The following is a 27,115-nucleotide window of genomic DNA, read 5'->3' as shown; positions in this document are numbered from 1 at the left end:
ATGTGATGGTACTGGCTAGGCATTTAAAGGCAGGGAATGTTGGTAATTATTAAAAAGGACTCTTTCAATTGGAAATATTAAGAAAAACATAGAATTGAATTTTGAGGATGTACTTGTATTATTGCCAGAGAATGTGTTGTTTTGGGGGTCACAAACTTCAGGTTATTAATTCATAGGGTCACCATGGGTTGGAAACGACTCAACAACACTTATGCTCATTCCGCACATGCAAAATAATGCACTTTCAAACTGCTTTCAGTGCTCTTTGAAGCTGTACGGAATAGCAAAATCCACTTGCAAACAGTTGTGAAAGTGGTTTGAAAACGCATTATTTTGCAAGTGCTCGGAAGGGGTCTTACATACACATGCACACACACACACACACCTGGGAACTGAATACTAATCTGATGTCTGCATTTTAGCAACTTCAACTTCAGCTGATATTCCTGGGATTACTTTTTTTCTTTTAGAAAAGCCAAGAACTGATTCAGAACTCTGCATTGCGTGACTACACATTGTTAGTAAAAGAAGTAGATCTCTCTCTTCCCTGTTCTAACCTTGAATTTTTTATAGGAAAGTTTAAACAAACTACAGCAGCCTCCATCAGAAAATTTTATACTGCCTCTATCTAAAAGTAAATGCAAAATATCATGTTTAAATAAGGCATGTTTACAGAACTGACTCTATAGTCCTACGTAAGTAGAGTCGAGCTGTATTTTAAGGCCATGAGTAGGGGTGACAGCACATTTGAGTTGTCATGTATTGTTGTCATTTATTACCGTGTGTGTTCTAAACCTGGTCTCTAAATAGAAACATCTGCATGTACGATTTTATTTTCTGAGTTCCATCTGGTCTACAGCAGACCTTTGACAATTGCTGGTCCTACTTCCGCATTTCAACCTGAAGTTGCCCCTGTGTGTCTTTCAGCCCATGAGTTCTGTTACAGACATAAAAAGAAGCAGGAGGGAAAGGGGAAGTCAGTCCTTAAAAGAAAAACCCCTTCAAAACATGTAGCAGAGTTCATTTGTTGCTAGGAAGTGAGGTCTCTGCAAATAGCTCAGGGCTGCTTTTCTTCCCTTTGTCTGGGAAGTTCTGCTCTCTCCTGCTGCAGAGGGAAGGTGAAGGCAGGCAGGTGGTTGTGCTGGCAGAGGTAACACACCTTTCCCTGAGGGTGGGAGGGGGGAATGGAAAGCTGGGCTGAAGATGAAGCGGCAGGCCTCAGTCTTCAAGCCAACTTTGAGTGATTTTAGAATTATTCATAGCACAGATAGTTTTATATCCAGGCTTGGTGTATTAATTATTCTCAGCATTTCTTCCTTAACTTGTGTTCTAGTTACAAAACAGACTAGTAATAGCAGTTGGCCTGCCTTGCAACATTAGTTTAAACCGAAAAACTAGTCGCAAAGCTTATATGTGTCTTATAGGTGCCTTGTTTTTGTTGCACCAAGCCTATCTCACTGGAACCCATTATTTTAGGCCCAGTTTGTTCATGTTCAACTTATGGTGAGCTTTATTATTATATAGAATAAGAATGTGCAGGATGTTTTACAGAGCACAGTAAGGCAAGCCTTTGCCTCAAGGGAGAACCAGCATAGTGTTGTGGCTAAGGTATTGGACTAGGACAGTGATAGCGAACCTTTTCGAGACCGAGTGCCCAAACTGCAACCCAAAACCCACTTATTTATCGCAATGTGCCAACATAGCAATCTAACCTGAATACTGAGGTTTTAGTTTAGAAAAAACGGTTGGCTCCGAGGCGTGCGTTACTCGGGAGTAAGCTTGGTGGTAGTCAGTGACTTTGCTTTGAAGCAACCATGCAACTCATCCAACGGGTGAATCATGACCCTAGGAGGCTTTACTCAGAAGCAAGCCCCATTGCCAGCAACCGAGCTTACTCCTAGGTAAAGGATCGCGCTTTAGTTCTTCACATGAAAATCAGTGAGGTTTAACAGCGCTTAACAAGGTTACCTACACTACTTCCCCAAAACTAGGTCTTAGGTTTAATGCTAATAATCGAGCCCAGCGGCCCAGGCCAGCCAAGATGTGGGGGTGGGGGGGTATTCTGTGCGTGCCCACAGAGAGGGCTCTGAGTGCCACCTCTGGCACCTGTGCCATAGGTTCGCCACCACTGGACTAGGATCTGGGAAACTCAGATTTGAATCTCCACTCTGCCATAGAAACTCGCTGGGTGATCTTGGGCCAGTCATACAGCCTCAATCCTGGCATATATTTGGATGGGAGACCTTTGAGGAATACCACAGGGGTGATACAGAACTAGGCAATGGCAAACTACTTCTGAATGTCTCTTGCCTTGAAAATCCTATGGAGCCGCCATGAGTCAGTTGTGACTTAACATCATAACACACACACTTTTAAGACAGCCAGTGTGTTTAAGAGTGGCAGACTGATCTGGATTTATCAGATTAAATTCTCCCACTCCTCAACATGAAGTCTGCTGGGTGACTTTGAGCCAGTTACAGTTCTCTGACAATTCTCTCCGAACTCTCTCAGCCTAACCGGAAGCCGGCAATGGCAAACCACCTCTGAATGTCTCTTGACCTTTGAAATTCTACAAGGTCATCATAACTGAACTGTTGACTTGACAAAACTGAGTTGTGACGTAATAGCACTTTTCACCATCATGCTCCAAGGAGCTTACAGTCTGAAATCTGAGCCAAGAAAGATGACTGAAAAAGAGGGGAGACAAAATGGAGGTGGGAAAAAATGGAAAAGAATGTGTATTCATTCCAATGAGATCCATCGGGGGGTGGGGGGGGGGTGGGCGGCTAAGGGCTTGTGGAAAGTTTTCCTATTTTTCCTAGGGTGTGCATCTTCAGGAAAACATCCTGACATGAACACAATATTTTGCACCTTATTCAGGAAGTCATTGGTGGGCGTTGGGCCAACTTAAGTACAGCCCTTGCTGGTAACAGCTAACAGGTGTTCTTGCCTCTCGGAGTAACCTGACCCTAGAATTGTCAAGTAGTGTAGAGAAACATGTCCTGTACCTTTAATAAAAGCTTCGTGTGCGGAAATAGACCGCTGAAGATTTTTGTGGCAAATAACATCTACTGGCTCTCTCCTCTCGATGTTGATTGTTGTCATCTCCTCTCCACCAAGACTCTCCTGTTCAGGTTCGACAGTCTCCTCAACATTGACCATCGATGCCCCTATCTAAACAGACCCCTTGTCACAGTCGAGGTCAGAGCCCCAGGCCTCTCAATGTTCCTACTCCTCTCAGCATTGAATGTCATTGTCACCAGTGATTCAGTCTGCTGTCAGAAAGAGTCCCGAGCTCCTCCGTCATCCAAGGACGCCATCTCTTTCCCTCAATAGAGACTCTTCTCCTTTCTTAGAGGGTTGCATTTTTGAAGTTCTCTTATCTCTGTTGGATCAGGAAAAGAGATCAATGTCCAAACCTCACTCACTTTTTCCACCTCAGACTTTCTTGTGTCATCTATGTCAGACTGTCAGGACTGCAACTCCCAGCATGCACCGGCTCCTTCCTTTTTCCAAAAAGAGTGGGAAAACAAACTGAGAAGCCACATGCCACCGGAGCTTCAGAACCAATGAGAGGCCAGGAGCTGGGGGGAGAAAAAGTTAATAGGTTGCTGCCTGTTTTTGTAAATGGACTAAATACTGGAACTGAGGACAAGAACCCTCAGTTCCAGCACCCTGCATTTAGGGCAATATAAATCAGTGAAGTTCCTTGTTTAAAGTTAGCTTTGTCTGAGTGTGTTCAGCCTTACACAGACTTCGTGCAGTTATTGTTTGAGGATGTATATTGCCTCTTGGTCACACGCCATCTCACAGTCCTTCAAAGTTGGCTGACAAGTTTCCTTTGACATTGAGATTTGAGGAAGTTGCAGTTTCCTCACCACATGAACAGCCTGATCTGGAAGGCAGTCTTCTTTCTGACTTGGAGGGAGAATCTGAAGACCCATTCCTGCCTTCCCTGGAAGATGCCATTGAAGAGCCCGTACAAGTCTTGCCTACGGAAGACCTCAAGCTCTACTCAGAGCAACTCTTCTGAATAATGAAAGCACTGGAAACTGACTGTGCTCAGTCGGCTCTGAATTTGCCAGATCGTATAATGAGTGTGTTACACAGCCCTGATGTGGGGCAAATATCAAGAATATTCAGGAACTGGTTGAGGGCATGTGGACTCAACTATCTTCCAGTCAGGTTTTCACTATGAAGTAAAAAGCCTGTATAAAATTATGCCCTTTTCTACAACATTACTCGATCAGCGTGTATTCCAGGTAAAATGCAACTGTTGGGAGACCAGTTTTACAATAATTGCTTCAGTGACAAACCCTCAACCATCTCAATGGTAAGTGAGCTGCTTCCCCCATGTGGGACTGCACTGAAGACACGACGAAAACAAAGTTGCACTCTACCTGTTGTTCGCTGAGCGTCTTCTGTGCAAGTGTACGTGCCTCCTGCCTTTCCTTGCAAGAAAAATTGCCAATATTTGTGGGGGTTATTAAACCTGGAAATTTTAGGAAAAAATGTAAAAAGCTGGTACTACATATTGGCTTTTTTTTTTTTTAGTTTTTCTGAACATCTTTACGTTATTAAACCCCAGACCCCAAGATACGCCTCCCTCAGAACTCTTATCTGAGCATGGGATTCAGCAGGTGGCACAAAGCTGAATTCACGCAGCCTGCTGCCTCCTGCCTCCAAGACCCACATGGAGTCGAACACTGGACACAACTACAGGCCAGCTTTAAACTGCAGGCTCTACCTCTGAAGTCTGTGGTTTAAAGCTGAGCCCAGGGTTGAACTGCAGGCTCAGCCTGGCTGAGTACAGCTTCATGTTGCTTGTGACTTTCTCTAGTGGAACCAGCAGTATAAAGCTGGGCCCTGTCGGGCCACTTGAATTGTGGCATCGACTTGGTTGGGTCCAGCAGTGAACGGAGTGCCCTGCCTCAGCAGTCCACATTGATTTGGGAGGTGGAGCTTGCAATTCAGTGCTGGAGAGGGCTTTTCATTTCTTTTCTAAGGTAGTGGGCCAAATTGGGCTGCAAAATGCCCCTCCATTGGCATTTTTCGAGATTTGATTTTTCCCTCCCTTTTATTGCTACCTTTTTTCTGGACCCCCCCCCCCCCCCGAAAAATACCAACAAAGTATTTGTGTGTGTGCCGGGGTGCGTTCTGGTTTGGATTTACTGAATGCTAACCTCTGCTACTCGCTTGGTTGGTGCTCTTCCACGGCAAACTGGGGGAGGATGTCAGACCTGTGCCTGACACTTGATGGGTGGTGGGCATTGCAGAGGGGAAATGTTTTGCTCCGTATTGCTTTGCACTCTGCAGGTGCCCAGCACTCTCTCTCTCCTTCGGCAGGTGGCCTTGGCATCCCCAGAAGAGCTGATCTTATCTTGTGGGAAGTGTGAACTGTTCTCAGGCTTGTAGTGCTTTGTAGTGGGAATCGTAGGAGCCGTTTGGCTATGCGGGGCAGGGAGCTTTGCGGGATATAGGCAGTAGATTGGAGCGGGAGCCTCAGATTCGCCTTTGTTTCATGTTGTCCTTTTGTATTGAAATAAAGAGGTTAGAACAAATCTACAGTTTCTATTATTTCTGGACCCAAGGTCTGCCATTAAGACGAATCCGAGGAGCACTCTTGCTGCCTGTGTTATGTGACCATTTGGACAGGTGACCAGCCTACTTTGTGGCCGGACTCTGAGGCTTTTAGACGGCTTTTAGTCAGTACTCTGTGGCTGGCCACATACCTGCCTGCACATAAACAACAGTTGCCGTTCAACTGTTGAACAGCAGTTTCAGGCAAGTACAACTTTGTTTTCTTGCTGAGGAAAATTTTTAGTGTTCCATGAAAACATTCCAGGCTCGGTCTTACCTCACTCTGCGTTGGATGTTAATGGAAGGAATGAAAAATGCATTAACCTTGCACATACACTTTTAAGTACGCAATAATAGATTTGTTTTGTTCATCGTGAGAGTTTATCATTCACATTACAGTTCTCCTGGAGGCAATGAGGGCATCTTGGATTGGGTGATTTCCAACCTATACTCAGGGAGGCAGGACTAAATGATGTCACTTCCTGTAGAGGCTGGAATCCATCTTAGATCCCCAGTATTAGTTCCTGCCTAGCAGGGAGCGCAGTGCTTGTGAGAGGGCTCCAAGCTACTTGTATTTTTCTACCTTACCTTATTTCTACCTTATTTCTCTCAGCTTATTTCTACTCACGTTCCAGTAGGTGGTCGTCTGCAATTTTTTCAACACCGGTGGGTGGGCGACCATATCGACCGCTGGACAAAGGAGGTCGTCACACACGGCTATCTCCTAGAATTTTCAACCTTTCCAAGATCCAAATTCCGGAACTACCCCCCACAATGCAATCCAGACAAACTAAAGAGAACACAGCAAGCCATTCTCCATCTACTATGAGTATTCAGGGCGATCGAACCCGCACTTTGCCACCTCAGTAGCTTTCTTCGCGGTGTTTTTTCATCTCCTGCATTTTCTTTACAGTGCACCCAAAAAGAATGGCTTAATTTCTGGCGTGCACATTCTGAATTTGGAGGTGTAATCGTGAACAGATTCATGCTTCTACGCCATTTCAAGATGGAAACCTTTGAGATCCATAGTGGGAGGCTCTTCGCCCAGGCGATTACTTAACATCTCTTTGACCTGACCGGATAAGCATATCTTCACGCCCCCATCAACTCCACTCCACAGACGCTTCCTCAGGTTCACGCACAGCGTCAGAACACTACCAGTACAGCAGGCTCTCCCTTTCCGGGCTGGCTTTCACAGCCCCGAGAGTGTTCTCAAAGGTCCTTTCTGGCAACCCATCATGGCTCTCCGGGAACAAGGTTCACATCCACCCATACCTGGACGACATCCTGATTCGGGTCCGGGTCCAGAACACAAGCCCTTTCTCGAGACCTGGATGTCGGTCCTGACTACCTCTTCTTCGCTTCACTACGGGTTTATAGCGTCAACTTGCAAAAGAGTTCCCTGATTCCAGCCACCCGAATGGAACATCTCGGGCCACCATAGACACAGTAATAACAATCGCCTCTTCTTCATTCCATCGTCCAAAAATTTCTCAAGATCCAGAGGTTGGTAGCGGTCTTTCTCCCAGCCAGGAGAGCTTCTTCTGCAGCTAGCCAGACTGATGGGTCTCTTCATCTTCTGTTATCGATATGTTGCAGTGGGGGAGGTTCCATGCGCCTCTTCAACAAAGTTTCTCCAGCCTCACCAATACCGGATCAATGAGGAAGGAAGACAGGTCACTCCAGATTACAGATCAGTTACGGCCGACAGTCTTCGCTGGTGGTCTCATCAGAAAAATCTTTCCAAAGGGAAAGCTCTTCATCTACCCTCATCGAATGCAGTTGTTCACAGATCGGCTGAAGTTCGCTGATGGGGGGGGCATCCTTGAGGACAATATAGCAATAAGGTTGGTCTCTGGACGCATCGCACTCCAAACACGCTTCTCGCCCATCAACTCTCTTTAGAGTTGCGAAGCATTCTTCTTAGCGCTTCAGGCCTTCCAGCCTCAGATCTATAGGGGTTGTCATCTTTTGGTCCGAACCGACAACATCGCTGCAAAGGCTCCATATCTAAACAATCAGGGCGGGTCCATATCCTCGCTTTCATCTACATAGCAGTAGAGATACTTTGGACATGGGCCGGAGAAACATCTCCTATCGCTGTCGGGCAGAGCACATACAGGGGAATCTCAATATTCAGGCGGACTGGCTAAGCCGCCAATCGGTGACGGAAGCAGAGTGGAAGCTCCATCCGACGCTCTTCCAGCTGATCAATCAAACCCTCGGGTTGTCCCAATCCGCCGCATCTCTTCTCATCTTCGCTCAGGAATGCACAACTTCCTCGATTTTTCACCAGGTGGTACCTTTCATTCCTGGAGCACTAGCAGTAGATGCACTGATGGCCTCGGTAATGCAGGGAGCTCCTCTATGCCTATCCGCCTACTCCGGTCATACCGGCTCATAAGGAAGGTCTGGTCAGAGAAAGCCGACGTAATTTAGTAGCACCATGGTGGGGCCCAGGCTAACCTTGTGGTTCTCATCAATCTCTTCCACTATGGCAACTTCTGCGCTTCCTGGAGGCTGCTCCACTGCGGACATGTTCTCTCTCAGGGGACCCGTGGTCCATCCCAACCCCAAGTGGTGTTTTGTCTGACCGCTACGCTTGAGCCGGGAGGCCCTAACCAAAAAAAGGTTATTCCGATCAAGTCATCAATACAATCATCAAAGGCCTCCGAGACCATCAACCTCTCTAATCTATGACTCCTTCGCGGGAGGACCTTTCTCTCCTGGGCTCAAGAGGCCCGATCGACCCACTGGAGACCTTCTGTCCCTCATGTTTTACAGTTTCTACAGGTTGGGCTCTTGAGAAGGGCCTTTGTGAAGTGCTACTCTTCAGCGAGACAGCTGGCAGCCACGACTGTTTGGCCCAAGGTTCATGGACTACCACTGTCCAGGCACCCAGATATACTTTAGATTCCTCGTGCAAGGTCTCCTTCACACAAAACAACCTCCCATAGTCCATCGTTCCCTTTCTATGGAGACTCTTAACATCGCGGCTCTCAGCTCTCACCAAACCTCCCTCTCGGAGCCCATCCGCTCAAGTAAGCATCTGAAATGGGTTCTCCGCGATGAAACTTCTCTTTCTGATTGCCATCTCTACAGCCAGAAGGATGTCAGAGTTCCAGGCCCTATCTCTCAACTCCCAGCTCTGCATTGTTCACAAGGCCAAAGTACTCACGAGGCTGGATCGCACCTTTTGTCTCCAAAAAGCGTTTGCTTCCTGCAGGTTCCCATTATGAAGCAGGTAGAGTGTGATCATCCCCACCTTTTGTCCAAGTCCTTCACATCCCAAAGAAATCCTTTGGCACACCTTAGATGTCCTAGAGGGCACTCCAAGACATTTATCATCAGAACAGAGAATATCAGATGGACTGAATCCTCTATTCATAAACGCTACCACGCTTCTTAATCTGGGAGCTCAGATGTCCAAAAGCTGCACTCAGTTACACTCTCAGAATGTGCATTACCGGTTATTGGCATATAAAGCCAGCTCACATACCTGTGCGAAGCATGCATCACTGCTCATTCCACTGGAGTGCCGCGAACTAACGCTGCATTCAGATCGCATAGGTTCCCCTGGAGGATGTGTGTGCAGGGCGCCACCTGGTCCTCCCTCATCCTCCTTTATCAGACATTACAGGTTATGCCTCCATGGCGGCTAATCTAAACCGCTTTTGGGAACTAGAGCTGGACATATATTTGGAGACTAACATTCCCACCCATTTAGGGACACTGCTCTGAGGTTCCTAACTAAGATGTCGTAGACGCCTCCAGGAGAATCCGTACATTGGTACTCAAGCACCCTGAAGGGACCTTCTCCTGGTAGGCGATGAGGGCATCTTGGCCCTCCCTGGGCGCACTTTCTATGCAGTCTCCAAAAATTAATCATTCATTCGTTTATTGTCATGATCTATGGCTCGGGGTAGTTAGTTATAAAATACTTGGAGTTCCTCACATGTTGATGTTTGTTTCAATGTTATTCTTCGTTAATATGTTGTTCTCGTTACTTCCTGTTATACTTCTTAAGATAGTAGAGTTTTTTCTCTCACTGCTGAGTCAACGGAATACTGGGGATCTAAGATGGATTCCAGCCTCTACAGGAAGTGACATCATTTAGTCCTGCCTCCCTGAGTATAGGTTGGAAATCCAAGATGCCCTCATCGCCTACCAGGAGAAGGTCCCTTCAGGGTAAGTACCAATGTACCGTTCTCTACTCATTACATGTTTAAAATCCACAAGCTTCAATTTGGGTCTATGAAGAATTATGTGTAGGACTTCAGTGCAGATTATTTTGTTCAAATACTTCCATGGGAAAAAGGACATGTGCAGACAGAGTTCTATTTTCAGCCAAGAAAAACTAATTAATGGGATTAAGCAATTGGGCAGTTCACAACAGGTTCCTATCTTGATAAATATGTTTTAAAAGAAACAACAAAATAGTATAGAAGTGAAAGAAACTCCAGTCAGAAATTAACAGGACTGGCGCCTTGCCAGTCACAGAAAACTCAGTACTGATGGTCTAAAGCAATATCTTTGTTTAGAAAAGCAATAAATACAGCAATTATTAACAGGTGTATTGTGTTGAGTTTGTTTGTATAATTTGTTCTGTTGCAGAACAGTGGATTTAACTTATGAATAACTTTTTAATTAATTACTATTCCCTAACATGAGGGCCAGCCAACAGCTGCTTTTATTCTTTTTGCTATTAATTGTGTGTGTGTGTGTGTGTGTGTGTGTGTGTGTGTGTGTGTGTGTGTGTGTGTATAACATGGATGGATACTGATTCTGATGTCCTCTGTGCAAGCAAAGTTAATCAGTGGGCGGTGCTAACTAGTGATCTTTCCCATTGATGCCCATTTGTTTTCCTGTTTGCAGATGCTCATATCAGATGGCAAACCACAACACAGTTTTTGTTAGGATCACAGCATGTGACCTTTCAGGTTTACTAGAGCTCCTGATTAGGCCGATTGTTACTAGTTTTTTTTTTCTCTTTTAAAAAATAAATTCCTCGGCACATGATGGTGATCTTGGCCATGCTGTTTCAGGTGATGCTGGCTTCACATTACATCCAGTTTTGCGGGGACAGTAGGCAATAAAACCACCGAACTGCACAACTGTTTCTAATTACTGAACCAGTAACACTTAAAATCCCTTCTAGAGTAGAAGAACCATTTGGCAGTCTTTGTCTTTACATGGAAGAGAATGTTAAGATGTGGTACAACGCATAGTCAATTGGACCAAATTCTGTCTTGAAATGTTTACTGCTTATTGAGTTTGTTTTATCCCCCCTTTCCCAAATCAGCTGGATGTAACTTGGAATCACCACCACCAGGGCTCACCATCAAATCCTTTCTCTCTTATAACAATTAGCTTCACAGCTCAAGGGAATTCAAAAACTTGCACACTGTTGTGTGTCATTTGTTTGATCCTAACATTGTATGTATATTTAATTTATATACTGCCCTTTCCCGAAATACTCAGAATTATTATGAGGATGGTGGTTTTTTGGATTTTACTTTGGGACCCAGATGGTTGCTAAAAGCTTTTCACAATGGTGGGGCAAAAAGGAAAAACTCCATTGACTACTGCAAATCTAGGAGGTGATAATGAAAAAATGATAGCATAAAGTTGGCCTAAAGATAGGGTGAAATCTACCTGGTTGTATTCGAACAATACGAGATTGTATTTAGATAAGCATTCATCTGAGCTGCCAATGGATATGTCATTCCTCGTGATGGTTATAGCGCTGTGCACCAAAAGCATAGCTCTATTACAGTGGTGGCGAACCTATGGCACAGGTGCCAGAGGTGGCACTCAGAGCCCTCTCTGTGGGCAAGCGCAAACAGAGTCACACCCCCCCACACACACATCTAGGCTGGCCTGGGCCGCTGGGCTTGATTATTCGCATTAAACCTAAGACCTAGTTTGGGGGAATCAGTGTAGGTAACCCTGTTAAGCGCTGTTAAACCCCACTGATTTTCATGCGAAGAACTAAAGTGCGATCCTTTACCTGGGAGTAAGCTCGGTTGCTGGCAATGGGGCTTACTTCTGAGTAAACCCTCCTAGGGTCGTGATTCACCCCTGGGAAGAGTTGCATGGTTGCTTCAAAGCAAAACCACCAACTACCACCAAGCTTACTCCCGAGTAACGCATGCCTCGGAGCCAACTGTTTTTTCTAAACTAAAACGTCAGTATTCAGGTTAAATTGCTGTGTTGGCACTTAGCGATAAATAAGTGAGTTTTGGGTTGCAATTTGGGCACTCGGTCTCGAAAAGGTTCGCCATCACTGCTCTATTAATTAGAGAGCAAGTAGTATGAAAGCTATGATATTGTCGAATGCTTTCATGGCTGGAATCACTGGGATGTTGTGTGGTTTCTGGGCTGCATGGCCGCATTCTAGTAGCATTTTCTCCTGACATTTTGCCTGCATCTGTGACTGTCATCTTCAGAGGATCCTCAGAGGAGCCATACAGCCTGGAAACCACACAACACCCCAGCTATGATAGTCCTCCTCAGTACAGCTACATTTGAGCCCAGTAGCACCTTAAAGACTGATAAGATTTTGGGGGATATGAACTCCCAGAGTCAAAACTTCCTTTGTTACCTTTGATTCTTAAAATGTCGTATCCCAAAAAATCTTGTTGGTCTCTAATGTCGTATGGGGTTGAAACATAGCTGTTCTGCTGCAGACCAATACAGTTGTTGTCCTCTGAAACTCCCAACAGATAAATAATCGGAGCATCAAAGGTCAGATTTCAACCATGGTGTGGGCACAGCCCATTTTTGTTTAAATAGTTTTCATAGACAAAAATGGTAATGATGTTTTCTGGAAGTAAGACCTCCCTTACTGGTTACCTATACTTCACAGCTCACATGGTCTAAGCAAGCATCTTTTAAATTTAAAGCATGCATATTTGGGCTGACTTTAATTTCTTTAACATCTAATACAAAATGTGGTTTGATTTTTCATGTCCTTTGTAATAGGTTTTTTTGTGTGTGCTTTTTTCCAGCAGATACAGAACATGATCTCTGGAAACAGGCTGACGGCTGACTCATTGACTTCAATGTACACCTATTTTTGTATTTGACTTAAAGTGCCATGAGAAAGTTTGCATATTGCAAGGTGGTTCTTGCCACCTCGCTGGTTTGGGTCCTGTTGGATATGTTTCTGCTGCTTTACTTCAGTGAATGCAACAAATGTGATGAGAAAAAGGAGCGAGGCCTACCTCCTGGAGATGGTGAGTTGGGCTTATTTATTTTTTTACTATAGTAGCACCACTGCTTCTGCTTAGCAGAAAAAAACCCAGGTTTGACTGCGACTTTCCAAGATTAAGTTGCTTGCTTGTCCGTAAAACAAATGAAATGTTAGCTTTAAACAAGAGAGTGATCAGAAAAACACATTTGCTCGTTTTCTTCTTATGTTCTCAGACAGGATCAGGGAGGTTTGTTTGTTTTTACAGAACTCTTTTGAGCAGAAGATATGCTTTGAGATCTTGCTCAGTTTCAAAAGTTCAGCATAAACCAGGGAGGACTTCTGTTGAAAATGCAAATGTAAAGCGTGCTTTGGCATATTGAACTAGTACTTTGGGTGCTGGCTGCAGCCTATTAACAGCTCAAAGGGCATAATTTTTGCTACAGAGGACTTGTTATGATGGGCAGTGGTAAAGCTATATAAAGGAATGAGTTCTGTTGTGCATGTGTGTTAAGTGCTATCAAGTCTCTTCTGACTTACGATAACCCTATGAATTACTGACCTCCAAAGTGTCCTATCTTTAACAATGTTGCTCATGTCTTTAACAGTGTTGCCCAGTCCAGGCTGTCTGATCAATCTTTTGGAAATGGGGGCCATTTACTTAGCTCTTTGCCATTTCCAGTCTTCTGGAAGGGTTTCATGTTCTCATCAGAATGGACAATGTGGTTGCCAATAAGTAAAATGAAGATTCAAATCCTCGCTACTTCAGAAGGAGAAAGTAAAGATCTTCTCTTGGGAAGAACTGCACTTATTGTCACTTTGCATGGAGCATATCCAGGGAAAACACAATGTCCAAGCAGATTAGTTGAGTAGACAACAGATTCATTCTGGAAAATGGTCCTTAAAGAGGGAGGTCTTCCTTCCTTCTGATTGCTCAACAGATGGGAATGCCAGTATTAAATCTTTTAGCTTCCCATCTAAATTTCCAAGCACCCAGATTCTTTTCATGGTTTCAGCATCCAAGGTGGAAGCAACGGATGCACCGTCTGTGAGAGGGCCTCCAGGTCTTCTTTACAGATTTCCTCCCCTTCCACCTATTCAAAAACCTTTATAGAAGATTCGAGAAGAGAAGGCGGAGGTGATCTTGGTAGCTCCTTGGTGACCCAAATGTCCTTGGTTCTTCAACATTCTTCAGACGTCTGCATGCAACCATTCAGACTGACTCAGAGAACTAGTACATCACAGTCCTGTGCTACACCCAGAACCAGAACTGTAGAACTTGACTGCATGGAGATTGAAAGGGAGAACCAGATTGCCAGAGGCTACAGTCATGAGGTTACTAATACAACCCTCAATTCCAAAAGAGCATCCACTAGAACAGGGGTAGGGAACCTTTAACGCTCAAAGAGCCATTTGGACCCGTTTTCCACGGGAAAAGAAAACACTTGGAGCCGCAAATAATTTTTGACATTTAAAATAAAGATAACACTATATATATAGGGTTTTTTTTAAACCTTTTACTCTGCTCATTCTGAGAAGCGCATGGATGCACCCGCCCTGCTGCCTGCAGGGTGGGCAAGGATGAAGCCGGCGGCTCGGCCTCGCCGGCCGCCGGTAAAGCGCCTGCCCCGCTCCAACGGGGTGAGCGAGAGGGGAAGCCCACGGCGCGGCCCAGCCGACCATGGGCAGTTGGTGCGCCCGCCCTGCTGCCTGCAGGGCAGGCAAGGATGGGGCCGACGGCTTGGTTCGAGGAGCCAAAGTGCAAGGGCAGAAGAGCCGCATGCGACTCTCGAGCCGCAGGTTCCCTACCCCTGCACTAGAAGGATATATAACACCACCTGGAGGGCATTCATTAGGTGGTGCTAGAGAAAGAAGGTAGATCCTATTGCTCCTGAGGCTAAGCACGTATTTGACATTCTGCAGGATGGTCTGGGCTCTGGTCTGTGATGTTCCATGCTTCGTAAGCAGGTGGCAGCAATAACCTCAGTGGTCCAGGACCTAGTTGAGTGGAGTCCTGCTCCACATCCTTAAATCACAAGATTCCTCAAAGGAGCACCCCTCAAAGACAAACCCACTAGGCACCATCTCCCCACCTGGAAATTGCATACTGTGTTACATGCCTTAACCAGACATCCCTTTGAGCCAATGTCAAACATCTCTCTTAAACATCTTCCATAGGGATAAGCATCCCAAGGTTGTGCGTTGATGGCATTTCTGATCAGGACTCAGAAAATTGGAAGAATTGTTCATCTCAGTAGCTAAGCACAATTAAGGATCCAAACTATCTTCTTAAACAATTAGCAAGTGTCTTCAAGAATGCCTTGAAGAGGCTTATCAGATTCTGGATCTGTCAGTTCGGGCAGGGATCACGGTTCACTTGGTGTGCAAAGCCTCCACCAATGCCACCTTTAATAACAAGGCTTTGGGGGAAGAGATCTGCAAAGCAGCCACGTGGTCATTCATTTCTACGCTTGTCAGGCACTACAAGTTAAATGTCTCCAGCGCTGCAGATACAGGGTTTGGCTGTCAGGCACTTCAACACATCCTGAATGAGGAAGATGACTCCCACCCATAGTTATTGTGATGCTGCTAGGGGAGGTCACCCAGATGTCCTCGAGCTCAAAGAGAGAAAGACAATTGGTACTTACCCGTGAAGGGCCCTTCTCCTTTGAGCAGAAGAGGACATCGGCCTTCCCAAGTCATCATTTTCCTCTCAAGGGCTGTCAGGCAACTGCATTGTATAATTCTTGTTCATGTTAAATTTCCCAGTTCCTTATGAGCCCAAGCTTATTCGAGTTACTTCTCCAAGTTATACTCCCTTGTGCTGTCGTTTCCTCTGGTTTCTTATAACTGTTAATTCAGGGAGAGAGTAGTGTTTTTGTTTCCTAATGTCAGGTATGAGACTGCTTGTCAGAGTTTCCAGAACTGGAGAAGTGGGTGTGTTCCAACGCAATTAGGAAGCAAAGAATTAATTTATTCCTGCCTCCTTTAATTGGTCAGTGGAAAACACCCAGATGTCTTCTTCTGCTCCAAGGAGAAGGACCCTTCACGGGTAAGTACCAATGGTCAGTCTCGCCATGGCCCACAGGGCCACGTAAGGGTCTGTTACTCTAGTCAATAATTGAGGCTCAGGAAGGGTTCAAGAGCTTTATTGAACTGCTGCAGAAAGCCAGAACTGACACTCAAACTTTTGCAGCATGTATATATCTTCAAACATTCGGTGCTCCCCCCTGCCACCAGTTCCTACAATTGCCTGCATGAGAAAAGGATAGTATGAAGACAGTATTGTTATGTGTTCAGTCCAAGGACAGCGATAGAACTCATTCCCTTCTCCAGGAAGTGGGGGAAGGAGTGAGGTATGCATACTTCACTAGTTACAAGCACAGCAATAGAAAACAGAATGGGCCCTCAGGCCTCAGATAACTTCAAGTGCAGGTGTGACCTTGGCTCCAGCTTCCTGCTGCCAGGCCAAGAGGGAGCCAGACCTGACATTCTGCTCCCCTAAGGCCCCCCTACCCCTGGGCAATCGGGGTAGGCCTGGTGGAAGGCCTTGACTAAGTGGGGGGCTCGCACATGGGAGTGGTTGACCCACTCATTGAACCCAGGGGACAGATTGCTCCATGTGGAAGTGACAATTGGAAAGTTTGGCATAAAATTCATTAGCTTGCAACCTCTTTAACACCTTCTGCACCTTTAGCACTGTTCCTGCTAAGTTTTTGAGTAAATTAGCACATCATCAAGATGCACAACCACACCCTTGAATAGCAAATCATGCATCATTTTGTTAATCAAGTTCATGGATACCCCCGGTCCCCACTGAGTCTGAAGAACATGACGAGGTCCTCAAACTGGCTGAGCCGAGTATTGAAAGCCGTCAAATGTTCCTGGCCTTTGGCTATTTGTACTTGACCCTTGCTCAGATCCAGCTTAGTGAAAATATTTCCTTTGGAGAGGCTGCCTAGCAAGTCTTTGATGAAAGGGAGGGGGTATTTGTTGCAAAACAAGATTGTGTTCAGGCTTCGATAATCCATGCAAAGCCTGAGGGAACCATCCTTCTTTTTCCTGCATAACACTGGGACGTGGGTGGATGCCAGCCGGATGAACCCCCTCTCCAGGTTTTGTCCAAAATTTCCCTGAGCTCCTCAGCTTCCTGAGGGCTCATGGCATATATCCTGCCTTTGGGCAGCTTGGCCCCTGGGATTAGTTCGATTTTATTTATTATTTGCAGTCTGTGTGTCAGTGTGGTGATAATTTTTTGCACTCCCCCTCCTCAAATACTTTGCTTAAGTCCTGGTAGGGCTCGGGGATGGCGACGATCTCTTCCCCGTGAGCCACTGGGAGGACGTACGTGGCTTAAGCCTCGTGGGTCGATGTGCCTGCCGCACGGGGGGGGGGGGGGGCCACAAAGCGGACCAACTTGTCTTTCCATCGAATCTCCGGGTCATGTCTGGAGAGCCAAGACATGCTGAGGACCACAGGGTATCTGCCCAACCCAACCTTGCTATAATGAAATTAAGTCTCTCCCAATGCAGGCCATAACCAAAACCGTTTCATTCTTATGGGTAGCGTGGGGACCTTCCATGGGACTCCCGTCCATTTGCTGAAACCTCATGTGGTTTTTGAGCCTTCTTAGCTTTAGTCCTAACCCCTCGGCTACTGTGGGGTGCATGAGGCATATTGAGCACGTTGAGTCAGTTAGCGCTCCCACAGTCACTTGACTTTTCCTTTTTGGGTTGGTGAGGGGCAAGGGGGAGGACTCAGCTCAGCCTGGCCGTTGGCGTGCTTTAGGTCAGGTTGTTGTCATTCCCCGATGACTCTTTGCTTGCTTCAGCATCAGAGGTTTTGAAGGTGCTCTTCCTGTCAGCGGAATTCACCACCTCCAGGGTGAGGCCAGCCCCCGAGACTGGGCGGCACTTCAACCCCTTCTTCGCTCCCTTACGGCTGGCCACCTTCGTGGGGCCGAAGGGGGACAGTTGCGCCTCTCCAGGCAGTTGGCGATCATGTGCCCGGCTTCCCTGCAGTGTAGACACAGGCCCAGTCAGCGTCATTCTGTTAGTCGTCTTCCATCATGCATGTAGGCCCGCAATTGCACTAGGAAATAGGGGAGCTCCTTGGGGTCCCCGTCAAATGTAGCTTTTAACTCTTGTTGGATTGCCTCAGAGAAAACCAACTGTATCCTCATTGCCCCCCCCCCCCCCATTGACCCAGGAGACCTTGCTTTCCCCTACTCCTGTCTATGTCTGGAGGGGAATACCTCCTCTTCTCAAGGAAACATGATCTCCTAACTGGGGGAACAGCCTACTGTGATATCCCCTCTCTGCACCTAACATTTTGGAAATCCAGTGGTAAATCAGTGGCCCCGCAGAATACAGGAAATGCTTATCTGTTCACGGAAGCCCTCCACCAGAAAGTTGTATACATTGAAATGGGCTAGTTCTACTGGAGGCGGAGACCGTCTTAGAACATAAGAACATAAGAACATAAGAACAAGCCAGCTGGATCAGACCAGAGTCCATCTAGTCCAGCTTTCTGCTACTTGCAGTGGCCCACCATGTGCCTTTGGGAGCTCACATGCAGGATGTGAACGCAATGGCCTTCTGCGGCTGTTGCTCCCAAGCACCTGGACTGTTAAGGCATTTGCAATCTCAGATCAAGAGGATCAAGATTGGTAGCCATAAATCGACTTCTCCTCCATAAATCTGTCCAAGCCCCTTTTAAAGCTATCCAGGTTAGTGGCCATCACCACCTCCTGTGGCAGCATATTCCAAACACCAATCACCACGCTGCGTGAAGAAGTGTTTTCCTTTTATTGAGTCCTAATTTTCTTCAGCTGCTCCAGCATTTTCAATGAATGCCCCCTGGTTCTAGTATTGTGAGAAAGAGAAAAACTTTCTCTCTGTCAACATTTTCTAACCCCATGCATAATTTTATAGACTTCAATCATATCCCCTCAGACGTCTCCTCTCCAAACTAAAGAGTCCCAAACGCTGCAGCTCTCTCCTCATAAGGAAGGTTCTCTCCAGTCCCTCAATCATCCTTGTTGCCCTTCTCTGCACTTTTTTTTTCTATCTCTTCTCAATATCCTTTTTTTTGAGATGTATGCGACTCATGAACTGAACACAGTACTCCGGCAAGATGCGGTCACGCATCCACGGGTTTTATATAAGGGGCATGACAATCTTTGCAGTTTTATTCTCAATTCCTTTCCTAATTATCCCCAACATAGTGAGTTTTGCCTTTTTTTCACAGCTGCCATGCATTGAGCTGACATTCCCATGGGACTCTGAACTCAGACTGCCAAATGCCTTTCCTGGTCTGTGACTGATAGCACTTACCCCTGTAAGGTTTATGTGAAGTTTGGATTTTTTTGCCCCTATGTGCATCACTCTTACATTTTGCTACATTGAACCCTGCATTTGCCATTTCTTAGCCCACTCACCTAATTTATCATAGGTCCGCTTTTGGAGCTCTTTCATGCAATCCTTTGCGGTTCTCACCACACCTATATGAATTTGAGTATCATCCTGCAAACTTGGGCCACCACGCTTACTCCACCCCCTACTTCCAGGTCATTTATGAATAGGTTAAAGAGCACTGGTCCCAAAACGGATCAGCTTGGGGGACACCCACTCCTTACATCTCTCCATTGTGAGAATTTTCCTCCGCATTTACACTCCACTCTTTGCTTTCTGTTTCTCCAACCAGTTTTTTAATCCATATGGGAGGACTTCCCTCTTATTCCTTCATTGCTGGAGTTTTCTCAATAGTCTCTGGTGAGGAACTTTGTCAAAAGCCTTTTGGAAATCCAAGTAGACAATGTCCACTTGGTCTCCCCCTTATCCACATGCCTGTTTTACACCCTCAAAGAAGAACTCTCTAGTAAGTTTGTAAAGCTACAGGATTTGCCTCTGCAAAAAAGCCATGCCATGCTGACTCTTTCTCAGCAGGTCTTGCTTTTTTTTACATGTTTTATAATTTTATCTTTAATGATAGATTCTACTTAATTTGCCAGGAACAGATGTTTATCAAACTGACTGGCCTGCTAATTTCCGGTCCCCTAGATCCTTTTCTTTAAAGAATTGGTGTGACATTGGCCATCTTCTCCAGTCTTCAGGGATGGAGCCTGATTTCAGGGATAAGATTGCATATTAAAAGTGAGAAGATCAGCAATTTTCTATGGCTTTGAGCTCTTTAAGAACTCTTCTTGGGTAGATACAATGCAATCTGGGCCAGGGGATTTGGTAGCATTTAGTTTATCAATGGCTGCCAGAACTTCTTCCCTTTGTCTACCACTATCATCAGCTAGTTCTCAGTAATCGCCTCCTAAGAAGCTTGGTCAGGTGCAGGAATGTTCCTCACCTCCTCTTGGGTGAAGACAGATGCAAAGAATTCATTCAGCTTCTCTGCAATCTGTCATCTTTTAGCACACCCTTTGTTCCTTTGTCATCTAACGGGCCTACCGCTTCCCTAGCTGGCTTCCTGCTTTTGATATACTTGAAGAACTGTTTGTTGCTGGTTTTGATGTTCGCAGCCATGCGTTCCTCATAATCCTTTTTTGCCTCCCTTATAGCTAACTTACTTCTCTTTTGCCACCATTTGTGTTCCCTCTCATATTCTTCATCAGTCAAACTGGACTTCCATTTTCTAAAAGACATTTTCTTTTTTCTGATAATTTCCTCAACCTCTCTTGTTAACCATGGTGGCTTTCTTTTGGACTGGGCGCTGCCTTTCCTAACCTGTGGAACACATTCCAGCTGAGCTTTTATGACTGTGTTTTTAAATAACCTCCAAGCATCCTGGACAGTTTTGACTCTCTTGATTTTCCCTTTCAGCTTCCTGCGCACTATCCCCCTCATCTTTGAGAAATTTCCCTTTCTGAAGGCGAATGTAACTACATTAGCATGGGTCTTGCATGGGTTTCTGATCCTCCCGGCAGTTAGGCAGGAATTCCAAACTTAACGGTTACACTTCCTGTCCCAGCTCCGCCTCTAATCACCTCAGTATTGTTCCTGCCTAGTTCGGAAAGGCATAAACTTGAGCTCCGCGCAGTTCTCAGTGTTTGTTTCTGTCTTTTGTGTGTTTAATGTTCCAGGGACTGTGTGTGCATTGCTTTTGTCTGTGTGGGTGACATTTAGATGCTTCGTTTACTGCCCCCCCCCAGACTGCGGTGAGAGTTAGGCAGTTGATTTAACTGCCATTACAAGATGACATCCAGAGGCTTTTCTCCTCCCCGCCAATTCTGCCGAGCTTCGGCTGAAGGGACTCGGGCCGCTTCCAAGCGAGGGAACATAGTGGCTGGTGCGAATAGTGCTGATTTTGATGCTGGAGGTCCCCAGGCACCCGCGTCAGCAGCCAACAGAGGGATGGCACCTGCTCAGCCAAAGAGAAGGAAATTTGGCGATCAGCAGCATCAGGCCACTCACGAGCATACTAGCTCCCAGAGTGAGCCTGTAGAGGTCTCCCCTGAATCTCCGAGGGAATCCGCAGTACAAGTGGACGCTGGAGACAGGCAAGAACGTTCCGCAATGGGGGAGGTGGGGCTGATCGGTCAGCCGGCTGAGTTATAAGCGGCTGAACCTAATGCTCCATTTAATTGAGCTAGCCAGTCACCAGTGGATTTTGCCAAGTTTTTGAGGCAAACTATTAGGGAGGAGGTCCAGTCTTGCAATCAACAGCAGCAGGGCTCTAGCACGGCTATTGCAATTAGTAGTACCCAGAGGAGGCAATCAGCCATTGGGGGGGCCCCCAATCTAATAGGCGTGCTATTGCTGCTCCTCTTCTGAACCTCAAAGATATGTTCCCAACCCCGTAGACTTCCCAGGGGATGATTCAGGTAGTGAGGTAGAAGAACTTAATACTCCAGAGCATTCTACTGTAGGCGTGGGACATCTTGATTGGGTGCCAATTGCAGAGAGGCAGGAAGTACTAAACTTTCTTCTCCATGTAGTTCCTGTCGAGGTCAATTTACCCCAGTATTCTCCTGCCTCTGCAGAGGGTAGACGTGTGTTTAAGGCTCTTTCAGAACCCTTACCATTTAGTGTTCCCTTGTCAGTCTGTTTGTCTGTTTTTGTGTACTGTTTGTTTGTGATACCCATCTGTGGGTGGGTTTAGACAGGCGCTAGGGTAGCTTGGTGTTAGGCCTTAGCAGGGAACCTTGTATTTTTAGCGCCTAGGCGCTTCCCGCCTTTTTTGCCTCAGCGCCATTATGGATGCGAGATCCTTCTCTCCAGAGAGAGAAACCTTCACTGGCTCCTCAGCGGAACGCACACGTTCCTCTGATTTGGCCGATTCCCAGCAGAACAGCGGGGGAGGTGCAACGGCCGCCAGTGCTCTTTCAAAGAAGCCGAAGAAAGGAGGAAAAAAGACCGCGAAAACCGATCAGGCGGAGGCTCCGCCTAAGAAGAAGCGCGCGGATTTACAACGGAGCTATGCGCCTTCCCAGGGCGCGGCCCAAAGCGGCGGCTCCGCGGCCGACTCCTCCAGCCTTCCCAGGGCCTTGGAGCAGTCGCGTCCATCGGCGGGTGGCGCAGACAACGCAGAAAACAGGCAAGTAGCAGGGGCCCCGGAGGGAGGCGACGCGATTGGAAACCAACTAGCTCCAGTTTCGCAATGGATGAACGCTCCCCCTGCCGCTTTCGCTGAATTCCTGAGCAATGCGATTGAAAAGGCAATGGATGCCAGGGATCAGCGTCTTGCTGCCGCCCGCCCTCAACTTCAAATTCTACCCCCTAGAGCAGGGGTAGGGAACCTGCGGCTCTCCAGATGTTCAGGAACTACAATTTCCATCAGCCCCTACCAGCATGGCCAATTGGCCATGCTGACAGAGGCTGATGGGAATTGCAGTTCCTGAACATCTGGAGAGCCGCAGGTTCCCTACCCCTGCCTTAGAGTCTCCCATAGGCCCCCCAGGGAGGACCATGGCACTCAAAGGAGGGACCCCTTATCCTTCCCTGAGGGAGAAGAGGAAGGGTTGTCTAGCATAGACGGAAGTGATGGGGAGGATAGATTCTCAGACACTGAGGAAGTCACGGAGGAGGCTGCAGAACAATCTGCACAATTTTTTAAAGTGGAAGAAATCCAGTTGTTAATTAATAAAACGATCTCCGCCTTGGATTTGCGTGATCCAGAGGATGCGGAAGAGCAACCAATGCCATCCTCCTCGTCCACTTCAAACAAACCTATAAAAGGATATCCAAAGGGCAATCTGACATACTTCCCCTCTGACAATGAGGGTGCAAAATTCTTCCCAGTGCCAGAATGCTTCGTAAAAAGAATTCATAGGGAGTGGCTGAACCCCACGGCACACAAAGGTCTGCCCACAAATTTCAAAAAGAAGTACCTAATGCCCCAACAATTTCATTTGTTACTCCAAAACCCTCCTGTGGACGCCCCCGTGGCAGTATTACATTCTGGCGCTCTGGTAGCGAAGGAGGGAGAGGGAAATATTAAAGATCCCCTCGATAGAAGGTCGGAGGCAGCTCTCCGCAGGTCTCATGAGTGGTTGGCGGCAGCCATTAAAACTCTAACACCGTCTTCCACCGTGGCCAGAGCCACTATGGTATGGCTTAGAAGACTGCTGGAAATGATTCCATCCGAGGCCCGGGGCATTAGGGAAGGCATTGAACGGATACTCATGGCCAACTCCTTTATAGCTGACGCCACCTTCGATGCAATGGCTCTAGTGGCACGATCACTGGCTTCCAACATGGTGGCTAGACGTAATGCCTGGATTCGTCCGTGGCAAGCAGACACCATTTCCAAGCATGTGGTGGCAGGGTATTCATATTATGGAAGGGCATTATTCGGCAAAGAGCTGGAAGAGGTCTTAGTCCAAACGAAAGACAACAAAAAGACTATGCCAAAATCCGTACGAGGCCCTGATAAATCTTCCAACTCTCCCAGATTTACCTTTCAGTCCCACAAGACTCTTCCGAGGACCCAGCGTGAGGGTAATAGACCCCACTGGCAAAATAATCACTCCTTTCGAAGTTACAAACAACCCTTTAGGCCATACAACAAACAAGGGAAACCCTTCCCTAACACAAAAAACAAGCAATGACTGCAGCAGCATTCCGGTGGGAGGTCGACTTCAAAGCTTTCAACACGTTTGGCAAGGCACTCACGTAGACAGATGGACCAGGGAGGTGGTTTCCTCGGGATACGTGATAGAGTTCAATACCATCCCTCGCCACCACGTGATGTTCTCCCCATTGTCGACAGATCCCGTCAAAGCCGACAGGACCTTGAAAGCGATCTCTCACCTGTTGCAGATACAAGCGATAGAACCGGTACCGCCTCTGGAGAAATGGTCAGGCACATATTCTCACTTTTTTACAGTCCCCAAACGCAATGGGGACTGGAGGGCCATCTTAAATCTGAAACGTCTAAACAAATTCATTCGAGTCCCCAAATTCAGAATGGAGACCCTTCGATCGATCACCGCCTCTCTATGTCACGGCGATCTGATGACCTCTCTAGACCTAACCGAGGCGTATTTGCACATCCCGATACACCAAGCCCACAGAAAATTCCTTCGATTTGCGATTCGGGATCGGCACATCAAGTTCAACTTGTTGACTCAGGGCCCACTGATACATCCGGACCCAGAATGGCTCAACTTGACCGCATGGATCTTGAGCGGTCTAGCTTGATAAGGAAAGGCTATTCCGAACAAGTGACTCAGACCATACTAGCGGCACGACGGCAGTCAACCATCAGGATTTACAACTCATCCTGGAAGGCGTTTGTTAGATGGTGTCGCCGTAAACATACAGATCCAGAAGATCCATCGTTCTCCTCCATACTTGAATTCCTACAACACGGATTCGCCTTGGGACTTAAGTGTTCCACGCTGCGTAGACAACTGGCAGCTCTTGCGACAGTTATTCCAGCAATAGACGGTACACCGATTACCAGACATTCAGACATAATGAACTTTTTAAAAGGTGTCCGCCTTTCACAACCAGCGGTGGCACACAGATTTCCTTCCTGGAGATTACACGCAGTTTTGTCAGCACTTACGAAATCTCCTTTCGAACCCATACAAACAGTGAATTTGAAATGGGTGCGGATGAAAACCCTATTTTTGATTGCTATAACATCTGCAAGACGGGTGTCAGAATTACGGGCCTTGTCGGTAAATTCCAAATTCTGCGTGTTCCACAAAGATCGAGTGTGCCTTCGCACAGATCAGACATTCATACCTAAAGTAAATTCTGACTTCCATATTCGTCAAGAGATCGTAATCCCAAATTTCCTGCCAAATCCTAGTCATCCAAAGGAAAGAACTTGGCATACCTTAGACGCTAGGCGAGCTCTGAAAGCTTTCATCATTAGGACAGAGACTTTGCGTAAGACCGAAAGTCTATTCATCAATATAACACCTCCTAATGTCGGATTACAAATGTCGAAAGCTGCAATAAGCAACACTCTGAAAGCGTGTATCTGTGAGACTTACAAAGCATCAGGTCTCCCTATACCTCAGGGAGTCACTGCTCTCTCTGTTCGTAACGCAGCCACCAATGCGGCCTTCCGCAATCAAGCGTCGGTGGAGGAAATATGTAGGGCAGCAGCTTGGTCCTCAATCTCCACCTTTATTCGACATTACAAAATTCAATCCTTTTCTTCAGCTGAGTCTGCCTTTGGCAGAAAAGTGCTGGAGAGTATTATCGGGGACTGATGAAACCCACCCGTATTCGGGACACTGCTCGTGGAGGTCCCAATCAAGATGTCCCACGCCTATAGTAGAAGGATCCATTGGATACTTACTGTGAAGGGTCTTTCTACTGTAGGCTAGTGGGACATCTTGGCCCCCCCTGGGTATCTATTAGTCCCCGATTGGACTCTTCAAGGGGTCCTTGTAGTTGTATATATATTTTTTCATTCATATTCGTTAGTTGTTAGGGTTACTGTTGAGCCGAGATTTGTCTCCATGTTGTATTGTTACAGATGTTTGTTACTGTTATGTTCCTGTCGTTAACCTACTACTGTGACATGAAAGGATACTGAGGTAAATTGACCTCGACAGAAACTACATGGAGAAGAAAGTTTAGTACTTCCTGCCTCTCTGCAATTGGTAGAGAAGACACCCAACCAAGATGTCCCACTAGCCTACAGTAGAAAGACCCTTCACGGTAAGTATCCAATGGATCCTTTTTCAGATAATGAGGAACCCAGTACAGAGACCATTGAGCAGGTTGTATGCCTATTCAAGGCAGAGGAATTGCTCTTATTAATTGCTAAGACTATTGCGGCTCTAGAATTGCATGACGAAGAGGGGGTGGAAGACCCTTCTTCTTCGCAGAATCCAGACAAACCAATCAAAGGCTGCCCCAAGGGAGCAAATCCTACTTCCCGCACACTGATTCTCAACCCCAGTATTTCCCCCTAACAGTTTTTTTAACAAAAAAATTAGGAAGGAATGGGAACGTCCAGGAGCCAGCAGGGGGGCACCCTCTCATTACAAGAAACTATATTTACTGCCTGACTATGTTAACAACATGCTGCAAGTGCCCCAGGTTGATGCACCGGTAGCCGCCCTGCAATCAGGGGGCCTGGTGAGCAAGGATGGAGATGGGTTTATTAAAGATCAGATTGACAAACGCGGCTCGTAGACAGACACATGAATGGCTAGCCATTGCCATCAAGGCAATAACACCCTCAGCCACTGTGGCAAGAGCAGGAATAGTGTGGTTAAAACGCGTACTGGATATGTTGCCGTCAGAGGAACATGTAATTCGAGAGGGGGTAGAAAGGGTTCTGACAGCTATGTCATTCGTAGAGGATGCTAACTTAGACATATTGCTAATGATGGTGAGAGGCATGGTTGCTGCAGTAGTAGCCAGACGTAACAGTCGGTAGACCCACACTCCAGAGTGATAGTTTCAAATTATTCTTTTCAAGGTGACAAATTGTTTGGAAAAGAATTAGACCAGGTGCTGATTGAGTCTAAAGATAAAAAGAAATTTATGCCCAAATTCGTAAGAGCTGAAAGAACAACCTTTTATCAGAGGCTGACTTTTCGCACGCAACGCACCCTTCCTAGATTTCAAAGAGACACGAACAGATTTAATTGGCACCCCCAGAATTCTTTCAGAGGTCGTGGTTCCTTTCGCAACAAAGGCCAACAGGGAAAGCCCAACAAGTTCAACAAACCTGATAGAAGTCAAAACCAATTACCCTCAGATACCGGTGGGGGGGACGCCTGCACTTCTTTCAGGAGGCGTGGCAGGGCGACCATGTCGACGCATGGACAAAAGAAGTCATATCCACTGGGTACACCATAGAACTTTTCCCCCAACCAATCCCCCACTTTTTTCTGTCCCCACTCAATTTGGACACCGA

At 46.5% G+C, this 27,115-nt stretch overlaps 1 protein-coding gene across 2 annotated transcripts in view; it reads left to right on the top strand.

Annotated features, from left to right (window-relative positions):
• Positions 1–27,115, top strand: part of GALNT1 (polypeptide N-acetylgalactosaminyltransferase 1) — a 90,006-nt gene that overhangs the window by 9,213 nt on the left and 53,678 nt on the right. Inside the window, exon 2 of one of the 2 annotated variants that reach the window (XM_048511175.1) lies at positions 12,594–12,818. In XM_048511175.1, coding sequence (XP_048367132.1) covers positions 12,680–12,818 — 139 coding nt within the window. In that variant the 5' untranslated portion in view covers positions 12,594–12,679. Of the gene's footprint in view, positions 1–12,590; positions 12,819–27,115 lie in introns of both variants that reach the window. The other variant, XM_048511174.1, reaches the window with a different exon arrangement.

This window comes from Sphaerodactylus townsendi, linkage group LG11 (genome assembly GCF_021028975.2).
Source record: "Sphaerodactylus townsendi isolate TG3544 linkage group LG11, MPM_Stown_v2.3, whole genome shotgun sequence".
Classification (NCBI taxonomy): Eukaryota; Metazoa; Chordata; class Lepidosauria; order Squamata; family Sphaerodactylidae; genus Sphaerodactylus; species Sphaerodactylus townsendi.
The sequence above is the reverse complement of the archived record's forward strand: the minus strand, read 5'-3'. Positions and strand labels throughout refer to the sequence as shown.